General features: G+C 36.7%; 4 protein-coding genes across 6 annotated transcripts in view; 2 read left to right on the top strand and 2 right to left on the bottom strand.

Annotated features, from left to right (window-relative positions):
* Positions 1-19,986, bottom strand: part of LOC102545488 (olfactory receptor 4C12-like) — a 45,456-nt gene extending 25,470 nt beyond the window's left edge. Inside the window, exons 1-2 of one of the 3 annotated variants that reach the window (XR_012076736.1) lie at positions 19,850-19,986; positions 13,987-14,168 (exon numbers count right to left, since the gene is read on the bottom strand). The gene's annotated coding sequence lies outside the window, so the exon portion shown is untranslated. Of the gene's footprint in view, positions 1-13,986; positions 14,169-19,849 lie in introns of those variants that run through there. The other 2 variants (XR_012076737.1, XM_006212238.3) reach the window with 2 other exon arrangements.
* OR4C5 (olfactory receptor family 4 subfamily C member 5) lies at positions 7,051-8,036 on the top strand. Its single transcript, XM_006212341.3, has one exon. The coding sequence runs from the start codon at positions 7,113-7,115 to the stop codon at positions 8,034-8,036; it is 924 nt and encodes a 307-aa protein (XP_006212403.2). The 5' UTR covers positions 7,051-7,112.
* On the top strand, positions 13,017-13,946 carry LOC102525717 (olfactory receptor 4C45-like). Its single transcript, XM_031690686.2, has one exon. It carries the CDS (start codon positions 13,017-13,019, stop codon positions 13,944-13,946), a length of 930 nt encoding a protein of 309 aa, XP_031546546.2.
* A 509-nt stretch (positions 19,987-20,495) lies between the features above and the next one.
* Positions 20,496-21,524, bottom strand: LOC102525963 (olfactory receptor 4C3-like). The gene has a single exon (XM_015246095.3). The coding sequence runs from the start codon at positions 21,406-21,408 to the stop codon at positions 20,521-20,523; it is 888 nt and encodes a 295-aa protein (XP_015101581.3). The 5' UTR covers positions 21,409-21,524; the 3' UTR covers positions 20,496-20,520.
* Positions 21,525-27,429: the final 5,905 nt, after the last annotated feature.

Below are 27,429 nucleotides of genomic sequence, written 5' to 3'. Positions count from 1 at the left end.
GCTTAGTGAATCTGAGTGTTTAGAGAGGATGCTGAGAACGTCAAAGGATCTGTCTTTCTATCTAGACCTTTGCCCTCCCAGGAGTTAATTATCTCTGGGTTTGTTTTCTTTCTTTTTTTTTTTTTCTTTCTTTCTTTCTTTTTTTTTTTTTTTTTTTTTTTTTTTAGATTTTGCCTAGAAGCAGATATTTAGGAGAACTCATCCATGAACACATCTCCACCTCATTGGTTCTTTTTCCTGCACTTTAAACTAATATATTAACAGCCTACATTCCTGGTCTGGACATTTATGTGATAAAGCATTCCTCAAACAAGCCCTTGGGTATCATGAACTGGGACATGAAGGACTCTAAATGCTGTGTAGACAACCCCAAGGGGTTCCATCCAGGTGGCATACCCCTGAGAAAATTTCCACACTGCCTGAGGTCACCAGAGGAGGTTGAGATACTGAGTCAGTCTCTCTACTGTACTATAAACACATCAGGACACACTCTGTCTTACAGGAATCTTGGGACTTGCCAAATTTTCAGGGGAAGTAATATCTAGACTTGGAAGCCAAACAGAGGCAAAATTCTAGTGCCAACACTTTCAGTGCAGAAATATAAAAAGATTTATTTTTATGCCTTCCCATTGACTTTTTTTTTTTAGGAGTTTGGGATTTCCACTGGCCATTCAATGAAAGAAGTCTACCTAGGCAAACAGATTTCTTCAAAATTTCTTCACACATACTACCCTCAGGACAGTAGAGAATGGAGAAGCCAAATATGTTCTGCCATCTTGAAGTACTCTGAAGCCTAGAAGAGAGATTGTTGTTTTAAATCACATACTTAAAGCAGCTAAAGCAGTTATTATATTTAAATGTATGGCTAGGCAGTGGATGGAGAATTGGAAAGGACTAATAATAGCAGCTATCATCACTGAATAGTGTGTCCTTTTTCCAATCAATATAGTGTATTACACTGATTGATTTTCATATATTGAATCAACTCTGCGTTCCCAGGATAAATTCCACCTGCACTTGGTATATAATATATTTTATAAGATACTGAATTCAGTTTGCTAGTATTTTGTTGAAGATTTTATGTATATATTCACAAGAGATATTGGTTATAATTATATTTTATTAGTCAAAGTTTAATGTTTATATAAATATTTATAAAGTATTTTACTTTACTTATAGTTTTATTTTCTTTGATATCTTTGTCTAGTTTTGATATCAGGATAATACTGGTCTTATAGAATTGGGAAGTGTTGGGAAGTGTTCCCTACTCTTTTATTTTTGGAAGGGTTTGTGAAGGATTGGTGTATTGGTGTTAATTTTTCCTTAAATGTTTGGTAAAATACTCAGGTGAAGACATCCTGGCTAGCATTTTTCTTTGTGGGAAGTTTTAAATTACTGATTCAATCTTTTTACCTGTTAAAAGTATATTCTGATCATTTATTCCACTTAAATCTGTTTCAGCAGTTTGTGTCTTAAATAATTTGTTCACTTCATCTATGGTATATAAATTGTTGGCATACAACTGTTCATGGTACCCCTTTATGTCTTTTTTATTTTCGTAATTTTGGTAGTAATGTCTCCACATTCACTCCTCATTTCTTATTTGAGACTTCTATCTTTTTTCCTAGTCACACTACCTAAAGTTTTGTCATTTTGATGATCTTTTCAAAGAACCCACTTTATGTCTTGTTTTCTTTTTTATATTCTCTACTCTTTTCTCTAATTTATTTGTTTCTGCTCTAAACTTTGTTCCTCCCTTCCTGTTTCCTTTGGTTTTAGTTTGTCCTTTTTTCCTAATGTCTTCAGGGGAAAAGTTAGGTTACTGATTTGAAGTCTGTGGGAAAACAAGTCAACATGATGTCTCCATGAGAATAAGAATACAAAAAGTTTCCTTGTGTGTGGCCTGGGGTGCGGCTCGGAACTAAGATGTTTCCTCAGGGCAAACAGTGCTGGTCTGGAACATGGAGCCATATATGAGCGAAACACTGCTCCGGCATATACACATGCCGTGTGCCTAAGGGAGTCACTGAAGTTTCTGTGACGTTCATCGGCCCCCTCACAAGGGAAACAGATGGAGTCATAAAGATGATTAATACTGCTTCGCTGTTCTTAGAGTATTGGGGTTTTGTAGATTGTTATTCCTGCTTTGAATTACTCAGAGTTATTTCTGCAACACTATTAATAAATACGATGTGAACCAGCCATTCAGGGCCCTTAATCCTTGAGATCTTGAGTCCCCTTGTCCCATCTTTGATTCTCTATCTGTCTGTGTGTTTCTTAAGTTCTGCGGCACCCGTCCATAAGCAAGAACCTTTGTTGTGCTGGATGCAACAGAAATCTTTCTTCTTCTATTAAAATGAATATTTATAGCTATAAATTTCCCACTAAGCACTGATTTACATGTATCCAATAGGTTATAGTACATTGTGTTTTCATTTTTATTTATTTCAATTAATTTTCTAATTTTATTATGATTCCTGCTTTGACCAGTTGATTATTTAGGAGTATGTTGTTTAATTTCCACATATTTGTGGATTTCCCAAATTTCCTCCTGTTATGATTTTCAATTTCATTACATTGTGGTCAGAGAACATACTTTGTGAGATAAAGTATTTAAATTTGTTGAGTCTTGTTTTATGGCCTAACGTGTGGTCTAACCTGAAGAATATCCATGTTTACTAGAGAAGAGTTTTTATTCTGCTGTTGTTGAATGGGGTGCTTTAAGAATATCTGTTAAGTGTAGTTGGTTTATAGCATTGTTTAAGTCTTCTATTTGCTTGTTGAACTTCTGACTTGCTTTCTATTTCTATTTATTATTGAAAGTGGGTTTTTAAAATCTCCCACTTTTGTTGTTGAATTGTTTATTCATCCTGACTATTGTGCCAGTATTATATGTGTATTTATGTATTCTAGGGACCTCTTAGATACATATATGTCTATGATTATTCTATCTTGATTAATTGACTATTTTATTATTATAAAATGTCCTCTTTATTCTCTAGTGACAACTTATGGCTTAAAGTCTGTTTTTCTTATATTAGTATTATTCAGTCTTTCACCTCTCCTTTTGTTATGATTTCCATGATAAACATTTTTTCACTTTTTCACTTTCTGCTTATTTGTGTCTTTGAATCTAAAGTATGAATCTTGTAGACAAAATATATATGGATCATGTTTTTATCTGTTCTGCCAATCTCTGCCTTTTAATTGAGATGCTAAACCATTTATATTTTATTTAATTATTGGTAAGGTAGGGTTTACATCTTACATCCACTCCTACTAGTCTCTCCCCTTCATTCTTTCCCCTACCCCCAGGTCCATAAAACCATGAGAACCTTATGTTCAGGGCTCCCTCAGCAATGAGATGACTCCCACACCTCTACCAGTCCACCTGACTCTTGGCTGGTGCAATGTTCCATGAGGGATAATGGAGCAAGATGCTTACACTAGTTTTAGCCTCTTCATTATATTATCTCAGCCATTGATTAAGGCTTGACTTTTATTTTCATTTCTGGCTTATTAATTTATTAACTACTCTGTCATCTGACAGCTCAACTCTCTCTTCAGCTCAGCTGAGCCCGTGAGTATATACATAAAATTATGTTATCTGTGAATAATGATAGTTTTATACATTCTTTTTCAATCTTCATATCTTTCATTTTATTTTCCTGTCATAATGCACTGGATAAGACCTCCAGTATTATATTGAATTGTAGTGCTTGTAGTGGGCATTCTTAACTTGTTTCCAATCTCAAGGGGAAAAAAAGTGTTTAATTTTCCCTGTGAAATACATTGAAATTTATTGAACTTTTGTAGTTCTTTCCAGCAAAGATAATCTTTACCAGCAAAGAATTTCTGGTATTAGTATTTGCTGAGAGTTCTAATATGAACAGCTATTGATTTTATCATGTTTTTCTGCATATATTGAGGTAACCCTGCAGATTTTCTCCTTTATTCTACTAAAGTGATATATTATATTGAATTAATTGCTAATGCTAAAATAATCTTGCATTCTTGGAACAAACACAATCTGAATAAGGCATATTACTCCTTTTTATACATTGCTGAATTAACTTTACTGATATTTACTTTGGATCTTTTATTTACGTTCGTATGAAAATCATTTGCAATTCTTTGTCAGATTTTAACATCATGCTTATTTAGCTCTCACTTCTTTGAGAAAAAAATTTGTACAATGAGTATTCTTTTTTCATAAATATTTTGTAGAATTCACTGGAGAAGCTATCAGGGCCTAAGTTCTTCTTTGAGGCAAGGTTTTAATTACAGGTTCTAGTTAATATATAGAGAAATGTTCGTATTTTAATTTAAGTTCATTTGTATCATTTTTTTAGATTCCACATAGAAGTGATATCACATTATTTGTCTTTCTTGGTCTGACTTAGATCACTTCTTAAACACAGTCAGAAAAGTACTGCAAACCCAACCCAGATGGCTCTCCCCTGCCCCCTTGGTCACAGATGCCTTGGCCACAAGAAAGGATAAACTGGCTTGGCTACCATTTTGGTTGAAGCTGCTAATTCTAATCCTCTGGGAGTTGAGAGATCAAAGACTCCCTACCTCCTTGCACTTGAAAAATACCTATTTAAATATTTCCTTGTAACCACACTTGAAAATGTTGATATTCTTCAATTCCTCTATGCCATTTGTAGTTTTTCCTAATTTGTGTATGAGAAAGTTTACTTGCAGTAAGACTACTGTATTATTATATATATATATGTCATTTTGTACAATTTGGATCATAATATATAAGCTGTTTAACATCTTCTGTTTTACACTCAATATTATGTTGGAAGAATCTTTCCACACAATTAATTCTCCTTGCAAATAACCTCAGCATTCACCTAATATTTCATAACTATAATTTATTTAATTGTTCCTCTTTATGGAGACATTTGGATTGTTGTAACTTTTTCATTATCACAAAAATGTGAAATATAAACTGCATGCACAATTTTTGTTCATATTCTTTATCTGGAATACATCCCTAAGCAAAAGGAGTACTGAATCAAGGGTCGTGATCAGTTATTAAGCCCTTATTATTATATGGAGTTAAACTTCTTTCCAGAATATTTTGTATCAACACACTCTCACCAACACTAAGTAATATAACTGTCATAAATCTTTGTTAATTTGCCAGTTTAAAGTATTTCACTGTCTTTAAATTGTATTCTTCTTTGATGATTTATGAAACAGAAGATTTTTTTAGACATCTAATGTTTTCTCTAAGCATCTTTTTATATTAGTTTTGTCTTTGTTTTTAAAACAGTTAGTTTTAAAACCTATTTCTATAATGGTTACCTGTGATATTTGTTGCAAGTATTTTTCCATTGTATTCTATATTTTTATGTAGTTGAACTCATTAGCTTTGCCTTGGTTTTTATACCATCACATTTGCTTAATGCTCTTTCCCATCCAGAGATTATGTATATATTGATTTATTTATTTTTCTGTTTTTGAAAAAATTTGTGTTCTACTTTAAGTCTTTAATGCATTCTATTCTTTTCCCTCTTTTTCTTTTTTATTTTATTTTATTTTATTTTACTTATTTTTGGTGATGGCATAAAGAGAATATTTACTGTATTTTGAAAGATGCCTATCCAGTTGTTTAAAAAAGTCTTCTATGAACTATACATAATATTCCTTTAAACTTTCTTTAAAAATGATGGCCTTTTGCCCTTTGATCATACTTGCTTTTTGTTGAGCTTATCTGTGCTCATTAGTTTTATCTGTACTTTTAAAATACTAAAAAGCCTTTGAATTCATTTATAAATTCCAGTATTTTTCTATTACCTGATGTATTGATTTCTGCATTCAACCTTTTTCCTGAATATAATTGGTTGTTCTTCTAACCTCTTGAGTTGAGTACTTAATTTTCTCTCTTCATTTATGTTTTTCCTTAATATTATAACAATCATATATTTCAAAGATAATAATAATAGTATGTGGGGGGGGTTATTTTTTTATCAGGAATTTAGGGTATGTGGAAAGCTATGCATTTTACTTTTAAGATAAAATCTTGGCCTACATAATAATGATATTCTTCAATTCCTCTATGCCATTTGTAGTTTTTCCTAATTTGCGTATGAGAAAGTTTACTTGCAGTAAGACTAAGGTCTGTACCTAACATCACATAGCTGCTAATCAATGCAAACAGAATGAAAAAAATAGTCTATCTGACTACACAGAGCCCACTCCATCCAGCAAATTATTATGCTTTAGTTTCCTACCTTAAAAGTTCTTGTTTTCTAAATAGATCTAGAGAATTTTTCATAGTCTTCCCTAAGTTGAGTTTGATTTGCAAGATTCCTCTGAAACCTAAACATGACAGAAGTTCTGCAAATAGTTTCAGATAAATCTGGGGGACACGGCATTGCATCAAGCTGATTTATCCTCTTCAGAATATTCTTTCTTCCTGTTTGATGGCATCCTTAGATCATTTTATTTGAATGTAATGTAAGTTCACAAATCTAACTGCCAGTTACACCTTACTAAAGCCTTAAACACTCACTCAGTTCAGTTTTTTCCTGAAATGTGACTGTATTATCCCTAATTTCAAATTGGATGCACCTGATGTTTTATATTCACCCTGAAACAAATTAAAACTGAGAAAAATAACAAACTGCAGCTTAGCCTCATCAGCACAAGTGACTAGAGAAGAGACGCAAGAGAGTAAATTCTCAGGAATTCAAGCCACTGCCCCTCCTTCCAAGTCCTCTTTTTATTACTGTTTTGCTATGGGAGAAAATACTACGGCAATTGTTGGGAGAATATCAATCCATGTACAGTTACAGAAAGGTGCCGAGAATGTTAACAGTCATAAAACCATGTTTGTGTATATGAATGTGTGTGTGTGTGTGTGTGAGAGAGAGAGAGAGAGAGAGAGAAGAGGGCTGTGTGTCCATTATGTAACTAATAACGTGGCCTAACTTTAAGTCTCGGGTTTATCTTCTTGGGTTTCTTGTCAGTTTTACAGAAAATAATCCTAACAGAAATTACTATGCTTGATCAAAATTTATCCTCCACAGTTGTAATCCCTGAGCTATTTACAGAGAAATCCGTTATCCAAATGCCGAACTGGATTCACGGAGCGAATGAACAACGTGACGGAATTCCTCCTGCTCGGCCTGACGCAGACCCCAGATGTGCAGAAGCTCCCTTTTGCTGTGTTTACAGTCATCTACTTTCTTACTGTAGCAGGCAACCTACTCATTGTTGTGACAGTCACCACTAGCAGAGCCCTGGGGGAGCCCATATACTTTTTCCTGTCTTTCTTATCCTTCATAGACTGCTGCTGCTCAACTACCATGGCCCCCAAAATGATATTTGACTTACTTGCTGAAAAGAAAACTATCTCCTTCAGTGGGTGCATGACTCAGCTCTTTGCAGAGCACTTCTTTGGGGGAGTTGAGATCATCCTGCTCACGGTGATGGCCTATGACCGCTACGTGGCCATCCGCAAGCCCCTGCACTACGTGATCACAATGAATAGGCACATGTGTGGCCTCCTGGTGGCCCTGGCCTGGGCCGGAGGATTTCTTCATGCTCTGATTCAAATTCTTTTTATAGTCTGGTTGCCCTTCTGTGGCCCCAATGTCATTGACCACTTCATCTGTGACCTTTTCCCTCTGCTAAAGCTCTCCTGCACTGATACTCACATCTTTGGACTTTTTGTTGCTGCCAACAGTGGGCTGATGTGTATGCTTATCTTTTCCATTCTTATCACCTCCTACATTCTCATCCTTTGCTCTCTAGGAACGCACAGCACTGAGGGACAACGGAAGGCTCTCTCCACGTGTGCCTCCCATGTTACTGTAGTCGCCCTGTTCTTTGTACCCTGTATATTCGTGTACCTTCGGCCCATGGTCACCTTCCCTACTGATAAAGCGGTGGCTGTGTTTTATACCATAGTAACACCCATGTTAAACCCTTTAATCTACACCCTCAGAAACTCAGAGGTGAAAAATGCCATGAGGAGACTCTGGGGCCAAAGAGTAACCTTGGGTAACAATTCATAAGAGTAGACAAGATAAAAACAAAATCTATTCATATTATAGGAGCAAGGGTGACTAATAGAAAGGATAATGGTTTGCAAGTCAAAATATGTGACTTTAAGTATATTTTGCTCCACCTGCTTTCTGAAATCTTTAATGTTCCTCTGAGTTGATTCAATGATGACTAAAGCCTCTTCCAGTTAGAAACTTCTTTGCATCTACAAATTACTATGAATCAAAGGGGCATTGCTAATCAACATAAAAATCACAGGGTATGGGAAATCTTTATTGATGTATTCAGCAAAAACAATTTTCTTAAAGCTTCAGGTTTAGATTGTATAACCAATAGGCCAAATAATTAAAACATCTAAATAATAATTCCTAATGGCTATTTTGTTTAAAATGCATACTTTTAATTCCAACTATTGTAGTCAAGGTAGATTTACTATTGTGAGAGATAGAAATCAGTCAGAAATGAATGAATTTTAAGTAATGAGAGAGTCATTAAAGAAGGACTTTTCCCAAAATTAGCACCACAGTGCTGCACAATTCCAGGGGGCTCCATTTATGTTGTAATCTGGACTCTTAGAATAAACTATTTTCTATGCCTAAAGCCAAAGAAGGATATAAAATTCTTTCAGGTACAACTGTAGAGCAATCTTGCACATGCTTTCTCAGGCAGAAGATATTTTGTGGAGCACTTTTTTTGTAAAAGACATTCAAAGTAGCTTTCATTGGATGGATTTGTGCCTTAGCTAATAGAATCAAAAGAATCTGGTACAAAAAAAAAAAGTTGATGATACCTGAGTAATCAAGACAGAAAGTGTACAATTCAAATTTGAACAGAAAATTGCAGACCAATTGCAGACCAAAGAGATGGGAAATAATTTGAGATATAGACACAGTGCAGTTTTAAGAAGAAGAATGCAGATAAAAGAAGGGGATCCAGATCTGGACCAGGACAGAAGTCCTGCAAATCCTAGCAGTTTTACTTCTACCTTCATAAGGACTGAATCAACCCAAATGACTCCATAGGCATGCCTAGATCTTATGTTAATTATTTATTACATACACATTAATATTCAACAGTTTAGTAAACAATTCATTCTAAATGGGAGTTCGGGGAAAGGGATGTGGGGAAAAGGGAACCCTTGAGCACTATTGGTGGGAAAGTAAATTGATGCAGCCCCTATGGAAAATGGTATGGAGGTTCCTCAAAAAAAATAAATAAATAAAAGTAGTATATTATCCAGTAATCCCTCTTCTGGGTATTTATCTAAAAGGACTGAAATTTGGATCTCAAGGAAGTATTTGCACTCTTATGTTTGTATCAGCATTATCCACAATAGCCAAGATGTGGAAACAACCTAAATGTCCATCAATGGATAAATCAATTATTTAATGTGGTACATGCATGCATGGAATATTATTCAGCCTTTAAAAAGAAGGAAATCGTGCCATTTGTGACAACACGGATGAAACTTGAGGTCATTATTCAAAGTGAAATGTAGGTAATAGAAGACCAAATACTGCATAATTTCAAGTACATGAATTATATAAAATAGTCAAACTCATAGAAAGAGTAAAATAATGTTTTCTAGGGGCTAGGGAAAGGTAGGAAAGAGAAGTGATTATTCAATAGATACGGAGTTTCAGTCTGAGAAGATTTAAAAAGTTGCGGTGAGGGTGGAGTCATTTGCACAACAATGTGAATGTATTTAATGCCACTGAACTGTGCATTTAAAATACTTAAAATGATAAGTTTAATGTTGTGTGTATTTTGCCACAATAAAAAAGTCAAGAGAAAGGGACAGACTATGAGTAACAAACAGAGGAGCAGAACTGTTAACTGTGGAGGATAGGGCTGCAAGTGTTGCTTCCCTCTCTGTTTTGAACTTCAGGAGTGTGTCAATTTAGTCTTAAGGTAAAGGCTGATGACAAAGAAAGGTGATTCTGTGCAGGGTTCCAGTCAGCTCTTCGTCACCTCAGAAGCTGAGGGAGAGAAGATTACAGTGGAGCCTCCTTTCTATACTGTTTCTATTCTCTACCTCTGGATGTCTTTGTACATCAGTGTTTGCCTGAGTGTGATTTTCTCAGTGGCTACTGTGTGAAAGCATAGCACTTTACTGTAAGTCCCCGGGATTCTCTCCCTGTGGGGCAGAGAGAAAAGCTACATAATACATCACAAGAATCTGTCGCCTAGGTTCTCACCCTAAAAGAAGCTGATATGTCTATGACTTTTAAATCACTCGATCTTTGGGAGCTGGGAATTCTGCCATCTAAGTCTCCTTAGTCAGTCACTGATAAAAACGTCACACTCCCTCAGGGTAATCTGGCACATAGCTTTGAAGATTGGCATTTCCATTCTCAGGGTAACCATACCATTTAGGACAGTCACGTTCTCAGAAAGAAATCCATTCTCTGAACTCTGACCTATGCCTAAAACCACCCCATACATCCTATGTCAGGCTCACCAATGTCAAAATGAGTGACGAAGCCCTATCATGAAGTTTTCCACTTACCTTAACCAAGTCTCACCCTAAACTATAGCCGGAGGTATGTGTTTAACCAAAGTTCAACTGCATTTCTAAAACTGGACTCTAATGATGTTTGTGGGTGCCAAGCAGGAGTAAATGAATGGCTGTGGCTGATGCTTCAGCTATGATTCCAACAGGACCAATTACTAATCCTCTGAGGACTTGAGAGGTCAATGCACTACCATGCATTGGAAATCCTGCACTTCATGAAAGTCTATTTAAACATTTTCTAGAGTCAGTGAAGAAAGAATTACAAACAAGGACCTTCAAGCAAATAATAGCTACATAGTCGTGCATCAACATACTGAAGACCTGTTTGGGAGACACTGCTCCCAAGCTTCTTATGGGTTAGAAAGAGGGCTTAAATCAGGAGTGAAAGGAATTCTCTCCACATTGCTCATAGACTTTTGGGGAAACAAACATTTGGCAGAATTGGTTTGAGAAAATCATGTCCTATCAAATGGATTTGACTTACATTTTATAATTCCATATACTAACTTTACCTGATTTGAAGAATTTTTCATGATATATGTTTTGAAGATGCATTTATACTTTCATAAGAAACCAAGAAAATGAGTCAAAATTAAATCCTAGAACTATCAAGTTTTCCAAATCCAGACTGATAATGGGGAACAAAATAAACTAAAATGTCCAAGACTTGGAGAGTTGTCTAGAGAGATATAAGAGTTCCAGCATCTCACTGGTTAGTTCATGGAGTCTATTTGCAGATGTGGGGCAAATGCCTGAGAGGAAGAAAGCAATGACTGGGCTTAATCTAAAAACTGAAGAATCCACAATCAACTAGTCCAGGTTAGTGATAACTACTTCTTTTGCCCAAAATTTAAGCAGATTGTCTTAATTTAACCAACTTAGTTTCACCAAAATAATTTTTAGAGTTAAGTTCTGTTCATTGGAAGTTAACTTTTCTCTCTAAAAATGAATTTGGACACAATGATATGAAAATATCAACAGAAAACACTGGCTGTAATGTTCCCAGACAAGACGCTGTTGAGAACTACAAAAGTTACTTTAACAGGACTGTGGTTAATGCTTATGTCTCACTGAGTAGATTGATTCTGTAGACTTCTGTTTGTAGTTACTAGAAATTCTTTTCCCTTGTCATGACTTCCATGTCCCACACTGAAGTTAGAATTTGTGAATTAAATCTTTTAAGAGTGATTAACCACATAGTCACCATCTGTAGGAGCCATGGATACAGAAGAAACAACTCAAAGACTTAAGCTTTCCTGGAAGCTAAAGGTATCTTTCTTCACCTTTATTGAAAACTGAGAGATCATGATGCTGACTTCCGTGCCCAGAAAGTTTTGAAGAAAAATATGTGGTTATGTTTTTGGCAGGGACTGGGGAAAGAAGAAAAAGAGGGATAAAAAATAAAATATCTTATGAACTTTTGTAACAACATGTACTCACTCTTGATAATCCATGTGCAGATCATTCCAAAAAAAAAGACTAAATTCTCACATATATTCAATATTTCCTCCAGTTAGCAATGAAAACTTCAAGTTCATTTTAATTGATTAAACTTATGCCAAAAGGAAACATTGTATTATCTCAGGTGACCTTAACCTTTCTGTCTTGTCAATAGGAAACTCAGGGAAACTTCATGATTCATTTAATTCCATTTGTAAAATGTGAGTAGGGTAATATACCTACTCCAGAGCATTATTCTATATGTGATGAAAGACCAAATAAACAGAAAATTCATTTCAGAAATATTGAGAAAATTTCACAGAACTTTGCACCACTTACATGTTGACATTCAAAGATGTGGAAAGAGTGAATATGAAAAGGTCATGCCGAGCCAGACACAACATTCGGGGCTGTTGAGTGAATGCTGCTCAGTGAGCTGTCATAAAGGTTAATTCCTTGCCACTTGTCATCTGCAGCTCTGTCTGTGTGTGTGCATGTGCATCCATTTGACAGAATGGAATAACAGCTCACAGAGCACAGCTGGTGTACATACAGTAAAGCTTGGTTGGCACTTCCATATCTGATATGCAGTTGACTTTTAGAAGAATATTGTGTCCATATACATGTAAATATTCATGCCAATAGACAAATATAACTTTAAAATAACTGTTGTTGATGGAATTTGTCCCCCAAAGTGAAAGAAAGCTATCTGTGAGACTTTTAGAACTAGGAAGAAAGTCTAGAAGTCAACCGTAAGTCAACATTCATTATAACATCTTTCTCTATTGCGGTGTTTGTAAGGTATTGTCACCATATATTCAATTAATATGAATAAGGAGAAATTTAGCCTCCTTTTATTTGTTTTTACAACTATCGGCAAAATGTCAGAGGTGAGTTTAAGGTGTAGCTTCACAAATCCCAGAGCCCAGGACTAAAGAGGTGATGAACTATTTTGGCATTGAATTTAAAATTTCATCACTCAGAAATACTGTGATCTTTCCAGATGGACCATGTGCTCACAACCCAAGATGAACTGATGGAAAGGATGGGCAATGTAACAGAATTCATCCTGCTGGGCCTGACCCAGAATCCAGAACTGCAGGCATTCTTATTTGCTGTGGTTTTAATTACCTACTTGGCCACATTGGCAGGTAACCTGCTCATCTCAGTCGCCATCTTCGTCAGTCCAGCCCCGGGTTCTCCCATGTACTTTTTTCTATCCTGCTTATCCATTGTAGACGGCTTCTACTCTTCTTCCATAGCACCCAAAATGATCTTTGACTTGATCTCTGGAAAGAACACCATATCCTTCGATGGTTGCATGACTCAGCTCTTTGCTGAACATTTCTTTGCTGCAGCTGAGATTATCTTGTTAATTGCCATGGCCTATGACCGCTATGTAGCTATCTGTAAGCCTTTGCACTATATGACCACCATGAGCAGACCTGTGTGTGGATTCCTGGTTGGAATGGCTGGAGTTTTAGGGTTTCTTCATGGAGGGATCCAGGTTTTATTCATGGTCCAGTTACCATTCTGTGGCCCCAATGTCATTGACCACTTTATGTGCGATTTAATACCTCTCCTGGAGCTAGCCTGCACAGACACTCACACACTGGGGCCCCTGATTGCTGCCAACAGTGGGTCACTGTGTTTGCTAACTTTCTCAATGCTGGTTGCCTCCTATGTTGTCATCCTGCGCTCCCTGAGGACTCACAGCTCTGAAGGGCGTCACAAAGCTCTGTCAACTTGTGCCTCTCATGTCACTGTTGTCATCTTATTCTTTCTACCGTGTTCACTCCTGTACCTAAGACCCATGACCTCCTTCCCCACTGACAAAGCTGTGACTGTGTTTTGCACCATAGTAACTCCTATGTTGAACCCTTTAATCTACACCCTGAGAAATGCAGAAGTGAAAAATGTCATGAAGAAACTCTGCGGGCAAATAATGAAAACTGGCGATAAATAAATCTTGGGTGGAGTATGTAGGCAAAAAAAAAAAAATCTAGTGATATTTCATAGAGCTTTATTCCTCTTCATAGCTAATTAAACTTGGAAAAAATTATCCTGTCTGGATCAGTTTTCTTCAGGAGCCCATATATTGTGAGCAGGGCTGATATCCATGAAGGCATAGTAGATGCGGTGCCTGGAGCCCACGATGGTTTTAGGATCCCCTGAAATGTTTTAGTTTCTTTTAAAACAAGAAAAAATTAATATACTCCAAATGCAACTTGGATTATAGACATCTATACATCAGTGCAGTCATAAAATATAACTTTTCATATTTTTATGGAGAAGGGGCCCCATGAAGGCAGAAGTACCAAGGGCCCACAAAAGTCAAAATGTTGCCCTGATTGTGGGTATGAAATAGATCAACAGCAATATCTTGAACACTCATTATACCCAGCACTATAGCTAGAACTAAGTTTTATTTTAAAAGAGGAAAAACAATTATACATTTTAAAGGTGTAGAACAATAGGGAAAGAGTCTTCAAAGTGCATTTATCAAAATATACTTTTTCTGACCTTTCTAAGTGTTAGAGGCTTATAAATGTTCTCCCACCACAGCAAGTAAAAACTTTTACTTATCACAGTCCCAAGAAGAGAGCATTTGCACACAAAAGTGCTTTCCAACAATTATATTTCCATCATTCCCTGTAGTATACAGTAGTCTACAAAAAGAATTGGAAATAGAATCAGCTGGCATAAAAGAAACATAATTGATAAAGACTGCAGAGGTAAGGCAGAAATTAACTGTGCCTTAAAATCTGGGTTTAGACACGGACAAAGAAATCTTCTGAAAATGAAACAGCTGTTATAGGAAATTACCCATGATTTAAGAACAAGTGTGTGTCATGGAACCAGACAACAATCACAAATCTGAATTATAGAAAAGAACCCATACCATGAACATAATGAAGTTTTAAGAGATTCAGAAATAGTCCAATGCTTTGAAGTCAGAGATTAAGAACTTTGGATCAAAAGACCTTAATTTCTCATTTTGTCTCCAGCATTAATCAGTCTTGTCAATGTTAGCAAATTGCTTCCCCTCTCTACCTGTGTTTTTCATCTGTAAAAAGGAAATGACATTGCATACTTCCTTAAGTTGTGAGAATTAAATGACTTAAATTGGAAAAATGAGTCAGCTGAAAATTGGTGAAAATTGCTCAGGCACTGTTACAGACTTCAGAGACACCACCAGAGCATGCGGTATGCTGGGGCCTGCTGTTCCTGACAGAGGAGCTCAAGAACACTGCTACTGCCATTTACTAACCATGGTCACAGTAAAACCAAATGTCTGTCCCAGACTCACTTTGCTTCAAAATAGGTCATAAATGCCATCCACTTATGAGTTCAGACAGCGTGGCAGTGAGTTATCTCAGCTGGAGAGCAGGTCTCTGGATACTAAGAGCTAGCCAACACCAACTCCCTCTTCTGGAATAAAAATGCCATTAAATATCTCTGCAGTTACTAATGGGAGAGCTGGTTGGATCAACTGTGAGACACTTGAGCAGAGCTTCTATCAAAAGCTCTAATGATGGCTCCTGTCCCATTCTGGTCCTCCAGAAGAAATAGGAGAAATAGAGAAATAGGTCTCTGGGCCAGAGACCAAAAGGACAATCTCTGTACAGTGCTTGTGATTTGGGGGGAAGAGCTCAGAACTTGTTTTCAGGAGATTTCTCAACCAAGGTCTTGAGTATCATGTGATGCTGTCATTTCTCATGTTTTCAGGACTTTATATCAGGCTAGATATTACTGTACACATAAAGAACTTTGAAAAATAGATGTTTTGCTATAATTTCTTATGAGAAACCATTTTGTAAACATATACAAGCAACGATAAGTTTTTCCCTCTTTTTATTGATGGACAGTTGATTGATAATATTATATTAGTTTCAGGTGTACAGCATAGTGATTCAGTTCTTTTTTCTGGTTGTATTCCATTATAGGTTATCATAAGATATTGAATATAATTCCCTGTGCTATACAATAAAGCCTTGTTGCTTCTGTATTTAATGTATGGTAGTTTTTATCTGTGAATCCTATAACCCTAATTCATTCCTCCCTGACTCCTTCACCTCCCTGGTAACCATAAGTTTGTCTTCTATGTCTGTGAGTTTGTTTCTGTTTTGTATATAGATTCATTTGTGTTAATTTTTAGATTCCACATGTAAGTGATACCCTATGATACTTGTCTTTCTCTGTCTGACTTAACTCACTTAGTATAATATTCTCTAGGTCCATCCATGTTGCTGCAAATGGCATTATTTCATTCTTTTTTGTGGCTGAGTAATACTCCATTGTATATGTATACCGTATCTTTTTAAGCCAGTCATCTTTTGATGGACACTTGGGCTGTTTCCATGTCTTGGCAATTGTAAATAGTGCTGCTATGAACATTGGGATGCATGTGTCTTTTTTAATTAGAGTTTTCATTTTTTTTACAGATATATGCCCAGGAGTGGAGGTGCTGGATCACATAGTAGTTCTGTTTCCAGTTTTTAAGAAATCTCCATACTGTCCTCCATAGTGGCTGAACCAATCTACATTCCTACCAACAGTGTAGGAGGGTTCTCTTTTCTCCACATCTTCTCTAGCATTTATTATTTGTAGACTTTTTGATGATGGCCATTCTGATTGGTGTGAGGTAATACCTCGTTGTGGTTTTAACTTGCATTTCTCTGATGATTAGCGATGCTGATCACTTTTTCATGTGCCTGCTGGCCATCTGTATGTCTTCCTTGGAAAAATGTCTATTTAGAGCTTCCGTGCATTTTTCCATTGGGTTGTTTGAAAAAGCAAAAGTATGTTTAAAAAATCAAACTTATATTTTAAACATCTACTTGTAGTTCCCAAGAAAGATGGAATGAGAGATAATGTAAAAATAAAAATGGTGGTGATGATAGCTAACGTTTACTGAGCACTTTCTGTGAATAAAATCTTGACCTAAGCACTCATTTTGTATGTTTCAGAAGCAGCAAATTTCTGATCTTAGTTTATGTCTTATTTTAATTTTAATTTAAATTGTTTTAAACCTCAAACTGTGGAACTTACTTCTGCCTAAAATATCTCCTTATTTGAGCATAATGGTGAACCTACCTTTAAGACGCTAGTGCAGATAATCACGGCATCTCTTATTTGTGCGTTTACTATGTGCGGTGCCTGATAATCCGTTTTGTTATTCAGTCCTCACTACAGCCTGCAGTAATATTGATTTTCCCACTTCATAAGTTAGTAAACAAAGGGCCAGAGAGGTTAGTTATATTGTTCAAGATCAATTAGCTAAAATTCGGCTGAATCAGAATTCAAATCTAAGTCCATCTGACCCAAAGCCTGTGTGCTTCCCTAAACTCATTTTGCTTTCCCTTAAAACAGATGACAAACTAAACTTCTTACAATTTTCTTCTTGAAACCCTTTGGCCTTAATTGTTTAAGCCAATTTGAAGGTGAATTTCTCTCATCGATAGCCCTGAAGTGTGCGAGTCTGCAAAGAACCAGCTAGTCCATAATTTATAGCTCCGTGAATGTTTTGATTCCCATGTAACAGGAAATTCCTTCAAAACTATTTTCTTCTTTATCTGCACTAGTTCATATATAAAGGAATATCCTATGGCTTTTATAGTAGTACTTCCTCTGATAAATTTTTTAATTAGTAAATATGTTTGATATGAATATGTGTTCATCCTGCCTTTGTCCTAAAAAAGAAAAAACTTGAGGGAGGGGAATGTAAGCAAGATAGAAAATTATTTTTTAAGAAGCTCTCTCTAGTAACCACGTAACAAGAAGCTATGGAATAAAAATTCCAAATACAGGTCTTCTTTCTTTATTCCACAAGTGTATTTTCAACAGTACTTAACATTCAGAGGCTTACATTATCTCTAGTCTTTATACTTCTGTTTCCCGCTGGGAGGAAGAGACACTAACATTCATCAGGCTCCTATCACCTGTCAGACATGAGGCTCTTCCCACACGTTCTCCTTTCATAAGGCATGAGGATTAAATTGCCCATTTTTGGACAAGCGAACTGAGGATCAGAAAGGTTTGTTTGCCTAAGATAACTTGTAAGTTGAACAAAGAAATAATTTAGCCCCAGAGAGTAATTTTTAGGATGGTAGAGGCTTAACCAAGTTTACGGAAGAGTTTGAAGGAGGAAGTGAAGGAGGAGAAAAAGAGGATGATGACTAGAAGGGTGTCTATCAAACTGTTGATGGTGATTATCTCTAGGTAATGGGCTTATAAGAGGATTTATACACATGCATGCATGTGTTGCCAATCTTTATTTCTTATTTTCTAAATTTTAAAATAGATTTGTGTTTGGGAGGAAAGATGTCTTACAGAGCCTCCAAAATGGAGACACCACTTCCTTTGTAAACAAGATTAGTATAATTTTTAAATCATCTAGAAAACTTCTGGTGATATTTACTCATGTATTTATTCTAGCAGGTTGCAGTTTTTCAAAAATAAGCAGCATTCATAAGTTGTTGGGCCATTGTTAATCATGATTTGAACTACAAAACACAAGAGTGCACTTGGAGCCAATCTTTATGCTGTTTGATATTTTAACTGTACTAAAAATAAAAGTGTGTTCAAATTGGTGGGGGGGGTAATTAGATTTATTTATTCTTTTTTAAATGGAGGTACTGGGGATTGAACCCAGGACCTTGTACATACTAAGCATGCACTTTACCACTGAGCTATACCCTCCCCCCTTTCAAATTTCTAACTAAAGTAAGTATGCTTTTCTAGAAAGCCTCTTGAGATAAAATTGTGGCAAGCTGGCAAAAATAGGCTATTTATAGTAAGCCTCACCATGATTTCATATTTCTTAGCTAATTGAAAAATTGGCTCAATTATATTTTTATTATCTAACATCAGAAATGAATAGATACAGAATTTTAGATCTGTTATACAAAGCTATTATAAAATAAACTATCAAAATGTGACAAAGTGAAAGAAGACAATATTTATTTTGCCTAATAACTCTGCATGAGTTCTGCAAAGAACCAGCTAGTCGTTTTTTGTTAGGCATGGAAGTTTGAGGCTAAAACAGTATTTCCTGATGATCTCCTGAACTTATCAGTTGCTGGAGGCTAATTTTGAATACTTAGAGTAGAAAAATTGCTCTTCATACCAATTTCTAGTTTGTTTTTTCTTAGTGCAAAAAGTAGATATTTGCAATATGGTGAATTACAGATTATTTGTCAAACAAAGAATAAGTTTATAATACATTATGGGAGCCTGCACTGTTAAAGGGTGAAGCCTGGGATGGGATGTGGTCACAGTGTGTAAAGTCAGGAAAGTAATGGAATGAACATGGTTGTATGTCTCAGATTCCAGAACACTAGAATCACTCAGAGTTTGAAACAGAGTGAGTTAGGAGAAATGAAAGGAAATGCCATTTTGCTTCACTGGCTAAAATATAAGCCATTCTGTTCTAAGTGAAGCATATATTTCAAGCATAGTAGAGATAGAAAACAAAAGACAGCAGCGTCTTTAGAAAAGGTTACAAAAGGACTGAAGTAGAATAATAACATCAGATAAAATTTGGGGGGAATGGGTAATATATGCCATAAATTGGATTAAGAACTTTACATGAAATGAATTTCTACTTCATACCATACAGAAAAATCAACTCCAAATGGATTACGAATTCAAATACTAAAAGAAAAACTTTAATTCTTTATAAGAAATAATAGGTCAATATCTCCCTAATTCTGGGATAGGAGAGGATTTCTTAAACAAAACCTAAAAAGCATAATGTTAAGAAAAAGTAAATAAATTAATTTACATTTAAAAAAAAGAAGAACTTTACATGGGTTATCTAATTTAATTCTCAGGATAAAATATACTTTAGACATGTATTATCATTACCTTTATTTTAAAGACAAGCATTGAGGCTTGTAGAAGTTTGGTCACTCAGCCAAGGTCATGCCATGAGGAAGCGTGGGATATAAGACTCAAACGCAGGTTGATCTGTCTCCAGAACCAAGATCTCGCCGTGTGCTGTAGTGTACTCCTGTACTGCTGATGTCATAAAGGTGATGAGAAGGAATAGGAGCCAAGCCTGTGTGCACACAGACTGCTGTATGTGGCTAAGTGTGAAGTTGTTTGCCTTAAGTTGTGTTTTGTCTCTCATTTCTACAGCTCAGTCAACTATCACACAGACTCAAATAATGTTAACATAAATTTCTATTTAAATATCAGGATGATGGATCAAAAATAACTGACTTTAAGTTTTGGCTTAGGCATTTCAAAGCTAGATAACATTGATCAATTAACTACATCAGGAGACACTGTTTCCTTATTTCTGAAACAGGAATAATAATCATTCATGCCATGTACATTTCACACAGTTGTTTTATAATCAAATCATGCAGTTCAAATGAAAGACTAAGAACACTATAAAGTTTCTGAAGACGAACAAATGGATATGATGGATTAGGATGGTATATGGTAATAAAAAACAAGTTTTAGTTTGCTTCTCTTTCAGAAATAGTCATTTTTATTTCCTGCTTTACCACTCCTTATCCACCTGCAGTTTCTTACTGTGTGAAGAATCTTCTCATGGCATTTTTTACCTCTTCATTTCTCAGGGTGTAAATGAGTGGATTCAACATGGGTGTTAGGATACCATAAAATACTGCCATGTTTTTGTCTATAGATAAAGTAGATGATGGACGCATGTACGTAAATACACAGGGCACAAAGAACAAGGCAACAACAGTGAAGTGGGCCCCGCAGGTGGAGAGGGCTTTGCGCCTCCCGTCTGCACTGTGAGATCTCAAGGAGCGAAGGATGACGATGTAGGAGGCAGCCAGCATGAGGAAGCTCAACAGGCAGATCACACCACTGTTGGCCACCACCAGCAGACCAATGACATATGTGTTGGTGCAGGCAAGCTCCAGCAAAGGGTACAAATCACAGACAAAGTGATTGATCATGTTAGGTCCACAAAAGGGTAACTGAAGGACTAGCAAGAGCTGAATCAATGAATGAAAGAAGCCCCCAAGCCAAGCCATCCCCACCAGCATAGCACAGAGGTGCCTGGTCATGATGGTCGTGTAGTGCAGGGGCTTGCAGATGGCCACATAGCGGTCATAGGCCATCACTGTGAGCAAAATGATCCCAACACCTCCAAAAAAATGGGCTCCAAAGAGCTGAGCCATGCAGCCATCATAAGAGATGGCTCTCCCCTCATACAAGGAGTCAGCAATGAGTCTAGGGGCCATAGAGGAAGAATAACAGGTGCCAATAAAGGACAGATTGGCCAGGAAAAAATACATGGGGGAAGCCAGGGCAGGACTGGAGGTGATGGTGGCCACAATGAGAATGTGGCCACAAACTGTGACCACATGGATGACCAAAAAGATCACAAAGAGAATTCTCTGTACTTCCGGGTTCTGTGAGAGTGATGAAAAATTCTGTGACATTATGTAGTATTTCCATAAAGTCCAAGGACACTGAGGATGCAGTACAGTATTGCCTATAAAGTCAAGGGAGAAACATGATTATAGCAGAACTCATCATAGGGGGAATGTATTACAAGATTTCTTTTAGCCACAGTGACTTCCCTTCTTCCCTCTTAACCCTTTCTGTTCCAAAATTCTTGTACCAATTCATCCTGGTAACCAGAAAATGTGAGCATGTCTGTTCACTTTAATATCACTGGGCACTAGATATCTAACTCATTATGTGAAAGTAATTATTTAATTATCTAAACTTTAATTTGTTTTGTTTCTACTGAAATTGAGCTTTTGGCAGACACTGATTTTCTGTCAGCTGGAGTGCATATCTGACAATTTTCAGCAGGGCTCCGTACATATGCAGTGGCACTTGAGACCTCCATGAATATTTAGGATCTCCTGAAATCTCTGCACGTATAGTCCTTACCTTTTGAGTTAAATCTTTCTTCCTGGGCTTTGCAATGAAGTTCGCTACACTTTCTGTTGTGTTTCCAATAAGTAACATAGGTGGGTGCAAAGCAAACTGAAGTAAGACTGGGAGAAACTGATGTGGTTGCAGCTGGAGACTTGCCCAACTTCTCTATTTCTCTCCATGTTCATTTACTCCCACTTCATGCCTGTGCTGTGGACAGTATCACATCTAAGAAGTTCAATTACTCTTCCCCCTTTGCTTTAGACATCATACAGACTTCAGGGCTATGCTTTCCCTGGACTTGGTGAAATCCTTCTAGTTAATGGCTACCAGTCCTTCCACAGTCTACAGGGATGAGTCAAAGTAAAAAGATTTTTTTTTTAAGTTTTGTGATCATCAGCGAAAACTCTGATATGGTTATCTGCCTGTTCAGGACACAAAGGAAGGTACAGGAGCAGGGAGAACAGATGCCCTGTCTCAGCCATCTATAAATCAGAATCTCATCTGGCAGAACATTCCTACTTACCCTTTCTTCTCCTAACTATATTAAGGAAATGCCTATGCCTATATTAGTTCTGATTAAACAAAAAACTGTCACTCATCTATTATTACACCAACCATCTATTATTTTCCTGGAAACATAGGCCTTCTTAAAGTAGCTAAATCACCCAACTTGCTGAAAATCTGATGCCCGATATAAGAATTAAAGGAGAATCTCTGAGTGTCAAAGGAAGAAACAGCCACCAAGATACAAGAAATGCTGGAGAGAAGATTCCTGTACTGATCAGGAAACTGCACCCTTTTTCTCTTTCCAAGCTTTGTCGCAAGAAGGCAAATGCAGCTTCTGCGAGTGACGAGGCTGATGGGGACCTTTTCAGAGAAGAACACTATGGCCAAGAGCACAGACGGCAGTAATAGGAGCCAACAGCTGTGTAGAACTTACCCTGTGCCAAGCACTGTCCTAATTGCTTTCGGTAGATCAGCTCAGTTTAATCCTCAGGTCACCCCCCATGATTACTCAGCCAAGCACCGGAGCTGGGGCTCGCGCCCAGGCAGCCTTGCGATGAGAGTCTGTGGGCTTCATCATACGAGACTGTCACTTAAATTCAGTCGGGTTTGAATACTTCCTCTGCCGTTTATTTTCCATGTGATCATGGACAACTTCTCCAAGCCTCAATGTTCTTAGCTATAAAATGAAAATAAGTACTGTTGCACCCTGAGTTTGCAAAGTGCAGTAAACAAAAACAGTGCATGTCAAGCATTTGCACAGAGGTCCGATGTGATAAACATTCAATAAACAGAATCTCTGAAGTCACCGTCATCAATGCCAGGAGCAATGAATTCTTCATGTGGCTTAAGGCGCCAAGGACCTAAGAGCATGCAGGTATTGCAATGGATATAATTTTATTACAAATATGAAAAATTCCCTAAAACTGATCCCCAAAACAGAACAAAAGAGTAAATGCAATCAATATGAACAATAGACAATTTAGTCCTACAATGAATTTGTATGCCCCAAAAGAAAACTGTTAAGCTAGTTCATCTCTGTGATTCAAGTTTGTGGGAGTACAAAATAAATTATTTGTTAAAAATTAGTAAAAAAAAAAAAAAAAAAAAAAAGGAAGTCTCTTGTTTGAGTTATCCATGAGAAACAAAATTATTTTGTGGAAACAGAACTTTAGTAAAGTTATCCCGTGGCGTTTTTATTTGAGTTGCATTTTTCTTTTATTTAATTTTTTAAATAGATTATAGAAAACTTACACTGACTGGATCTGAGGACACAAACAGGTCACCAGGGGTTTTGATTTTGGTTTTGATTTTTTACATCCTAACATCGTGGAATAGTGGACCTGAGAGAGTTCTTAAAGGGTCATCTAGACCAGCTCCAAACATATCATCCCAAAGTTCGCTGTTTCACGTGATTAAACTCCTGGATGGGATTAAAATTGTTTTTCTCATTTAGGCAAACTCTCAGACTGAGCAGGTGTATTGATTGCAGGAAGGCATCAGAGCTGAAAGTTTCTCAGAATAGTACGAGGTGAGAACTCAAAAGGAAGTCATTCATTTACAAGCAGCTGGGAATTTGCTCCATTATCCATTTGCTGAAGAACACTACGGCCTTTAAAATCATCTTTTCCAATTGTTTTGGTTTTAAAGATGGTGGATTTAAGACTCAGGGAGGTGAGATGCAGCTTGGCCAAAGTCGCACTGGTGCCTCATGACGGAGGCACAGAAGGTACCCAGGTCACTCATCGCTCCAGCCTGTGACCTTTCCAACATCACGACCACCTTCCACTATCTGTTTTCTCTATCTGTGACAAGCCAAAAAAAGAAAGAAAGAAAGAAAGAAAGAAAGAAAGAAAGAAAGAAAGAAAGAAAGAAAGAAAGAAAGAAAGAAAGAAAGAAAGAAAGAAAGAAAGAAAGAAAAAGTGCTGCTGCAAACATTAGGGAGAAAAGCCCCATAAAAGGTGTAGCTGGCTTGTTAGCTCTGGTCTCTGCTAAGAAGACTCACGAACAGAGTCTCAGAGAAAGTCTTTCTCTTTCCGCTGAAAAGGGTTGTTTATAAGGTAGGAGTGATAACACAGAGATTATCAGTGCTATGTCTCTGAGAGAGACTAATTCTCTGCTCACAGGATCACTTGCTGAAAAAGTTCTGCAGCGAGCTTTTGCCTCATTCTCAGGTTAGAGCAATGGGATGCCATCATTTAATTAGTCCCTTTGAATAGAGTTTTGGTCTCACAAGGAAGAGACTTATATTCTGCCTCCCAGAAGTGCCCAGTGCCCTTCTAGGATCTGGAGAAGGTTCACAAGTTGTCCGGAGGGAAAGGGAGTTAGGATGTTTTCAGAACAGATATTGGAGAGTCAACACCTTTAGGGAAATTGTTGACTGAACAACAGCAACAATTAGCAGCATTTATTGAACATCTTCTGTGTTCTAGGCACAAGTCCTTTCACTCCTCTGAAGCTGAGAGGAGAGCATCACTGTCCTTCATCCACACCTCTCCTCTGTGGTGGGCTGAACGACCAAGGAAACTAGAGTCAGTGTGACTGGATTGGAATTGCACTTCCACCCTTTCAGTCATTCAGTAAGGACTTTTTCATGCCTATCTAATAAAAGAAAACACTTTGCTAAAAGCCAAGAATATCAGTGTGAATAAGACAGACACGCTCCCTGGCAGCAAGGACTTCATATTCTAACGGGTACAGTAGTCACTTCCAAAACAAAGCAGGGGCAAAAACAAACAGAATAATTATAAAATCAAAAATATGGAATTGCTGGGTTCATTTTATATTTTTAATATTAATCAATAATGTCAAGGATATACATGTTTAATACTTATTGGTGTATGCAGCAAATTTTCCTCCACAAAATTTGTGACTGTTCACATTTCCAACACTCTTGCCTGCTCAGCACATGTGTACAGCTGTTCCCCTGGCTGAATGAATCCTATTCTGAGCTTTCTCCAAACCTATTTCCTGAAAGCTTCTGGAAAATAGGGAAGATTTAGTTCTCTATAAATTCATGCCACCAACTTCAAAAGGCCCATCAACACTGACCAGCAATTCTGCTATATTTCTTTAAACAGCACATTTTCCCAATTCTCTTCAAGGACCACGTAAAATCTACACTTTGTTCAAAATTCCCTTCTGCAAATTTTACTCTCTGAAAGTTCTGGGCCATTATTTTTTTATATTTTTTGAACCACATTCTTTTAACGCAAGAACTCCCTGAGTCCTGAAAAAACTTTGTTAGAACTACACAGCAGTCTATGAGTCTTCCTTTCTTCTTTCTCTGTCTCATTTCTGAAAGTCAGACCTGCATCATCCTTGGGGACTCTTCCCACCTTCCCTCACCAGTGTTTTCCCCCATAAATCATTTGCACATCTACTCTATCTTAACTTCTGCTTCTCAGAAAACTGGGACTGATACAGAATATATCTTACAAATCAGTAAGATAAAGACAGACGGCCACATGGGATCTGAAGAGCACTTCAGCAAAAAAGACATCTAATGACCAGTAAACATATAAAGGGGGGAGTGCTCACCTCTTTAATCATCTGAGAAATATGATCAGAACAATAAAATACTATGGCATTGCTCCCCCTACAAGGCTAAAATTAAAAGGATGATCAAAACCAAGTGTTTGTTATCAATATGGAGGAATGGTATCTCTCATATACTACTGTTGGAAATGTATAATGGTTTTCCAAGTATACACTGGATATGTATAAATATACATGTAACATATGACCCAGAAACTCCACTCTTAGATATAAATCTGAGAGAAAGATGTGCACCTATTCTTTGGAAGACACATCATTCAGAGTCTTAATAGAACTATTCATGATAGCACAAAACTGGTAACAAACTAAATGTCCACCGTCAATAGAATGGATGAAGATGCTGGTGTATTTATACGGTGGTCTAACATAACAATGAAAATAAGAAAATTATAGATATATATATAACAACATGAATTAATCTCACAGACACAATGCTGAGCCAAAGAATTCAGACATACTACATGATAGTATTTATTTAAAATTTAAAATAGGTCAACCTAGGGAAGTGTTTTTAGGTGATAAGCGTATGAAACTATAAAGAAAAACAAAGAAGTTTTATCATAAAAGTCATGTTAGTGTTGACTTTTAAGGGAAGAGAAAGAGGTGTAATTGCGAAGAGATATGATGGGTCCTGCACGAGCTAAAAATCCACTTCTTGAACTGATTTATAGTTATATAGGTGTTCCACTTTATAATTCAAAGATTTTTTCCTTTGTCTTGATTTTTAATTGTTTGATTATGATGGGTCTTGGGTCGATTTATTTAAGTTCATCCACTGAGAGATTTGGTGAGATTCTTGAACCTGTAAGTCTGTCTATTTCACCAAATTTTGAAAGTTTTCAACCATTGTTCTTTTAACATTTTTCTGAACAACTGTTTCTCCTCTTTCTGAGACTCTGATCACATGAATGTTGTATATTTTGGTTTTGTTTCATGAGTCCTTCAGTTTTTTTTAATTTTTTTAATCTTTTTCTCCTCTGTTCTTGTTCAGAATGGATCATCTTTGTTGACCTTTCTTCAAGTTCACTGACTCTTTCTTTTGTAGTTCCACTGTGCCTTTGAGAGCCCATTCAATGAATTTTTAATTTTGGTTATTGTAGCTTTCAGTTCTCAGTTTTCAACTTTTTTCTTCTTTATAATTTCTGTTTCTTTTCTGACACTTTCTATCTTTCCATTTGTTTCAGTTGTGCTTGCCCTTACTTATAGGATCACGGTTATAATGGTTGCTTTAAAGTTTTTGTCTGAAAACTCCAACATCTGCGTCATTGCAGAATTGGCATCTGCTGATTTTTTTTTCATTTGCAGGTTGAGATTTCCTGCTTCTTTATATAATGAGTAGTGTTGGATTGTATCTGGATATTTTGAATATTATGATACTCTGAATATTTTTAAATCAAGGAGAATATTGAATTTTTAGTTGTAGCAGGCAGTTAACCTTGTTAGTTTCAGGTTGCAATTTCCAACCCACATTCTGTGAGCTGTGTTGCCAATGTCAATTCAGTTATCCAATC

The sequence above is a fragment of the Vicugna pacos genome, chromosome 10 (assembly GCF_048564905.1).
Source record: "Vicugna pacos chromosome 10, VicPac4, whole genome shotgun sequence".
NCBI lineage: Eukaryota > Metazoa > Chordata > Mammalia > Artiodactyla > Camelidae > Vicugna > Vicugna pacos.
This window is presented reverse-complemented; position numbering and strand designations above follow the sequence as displayed.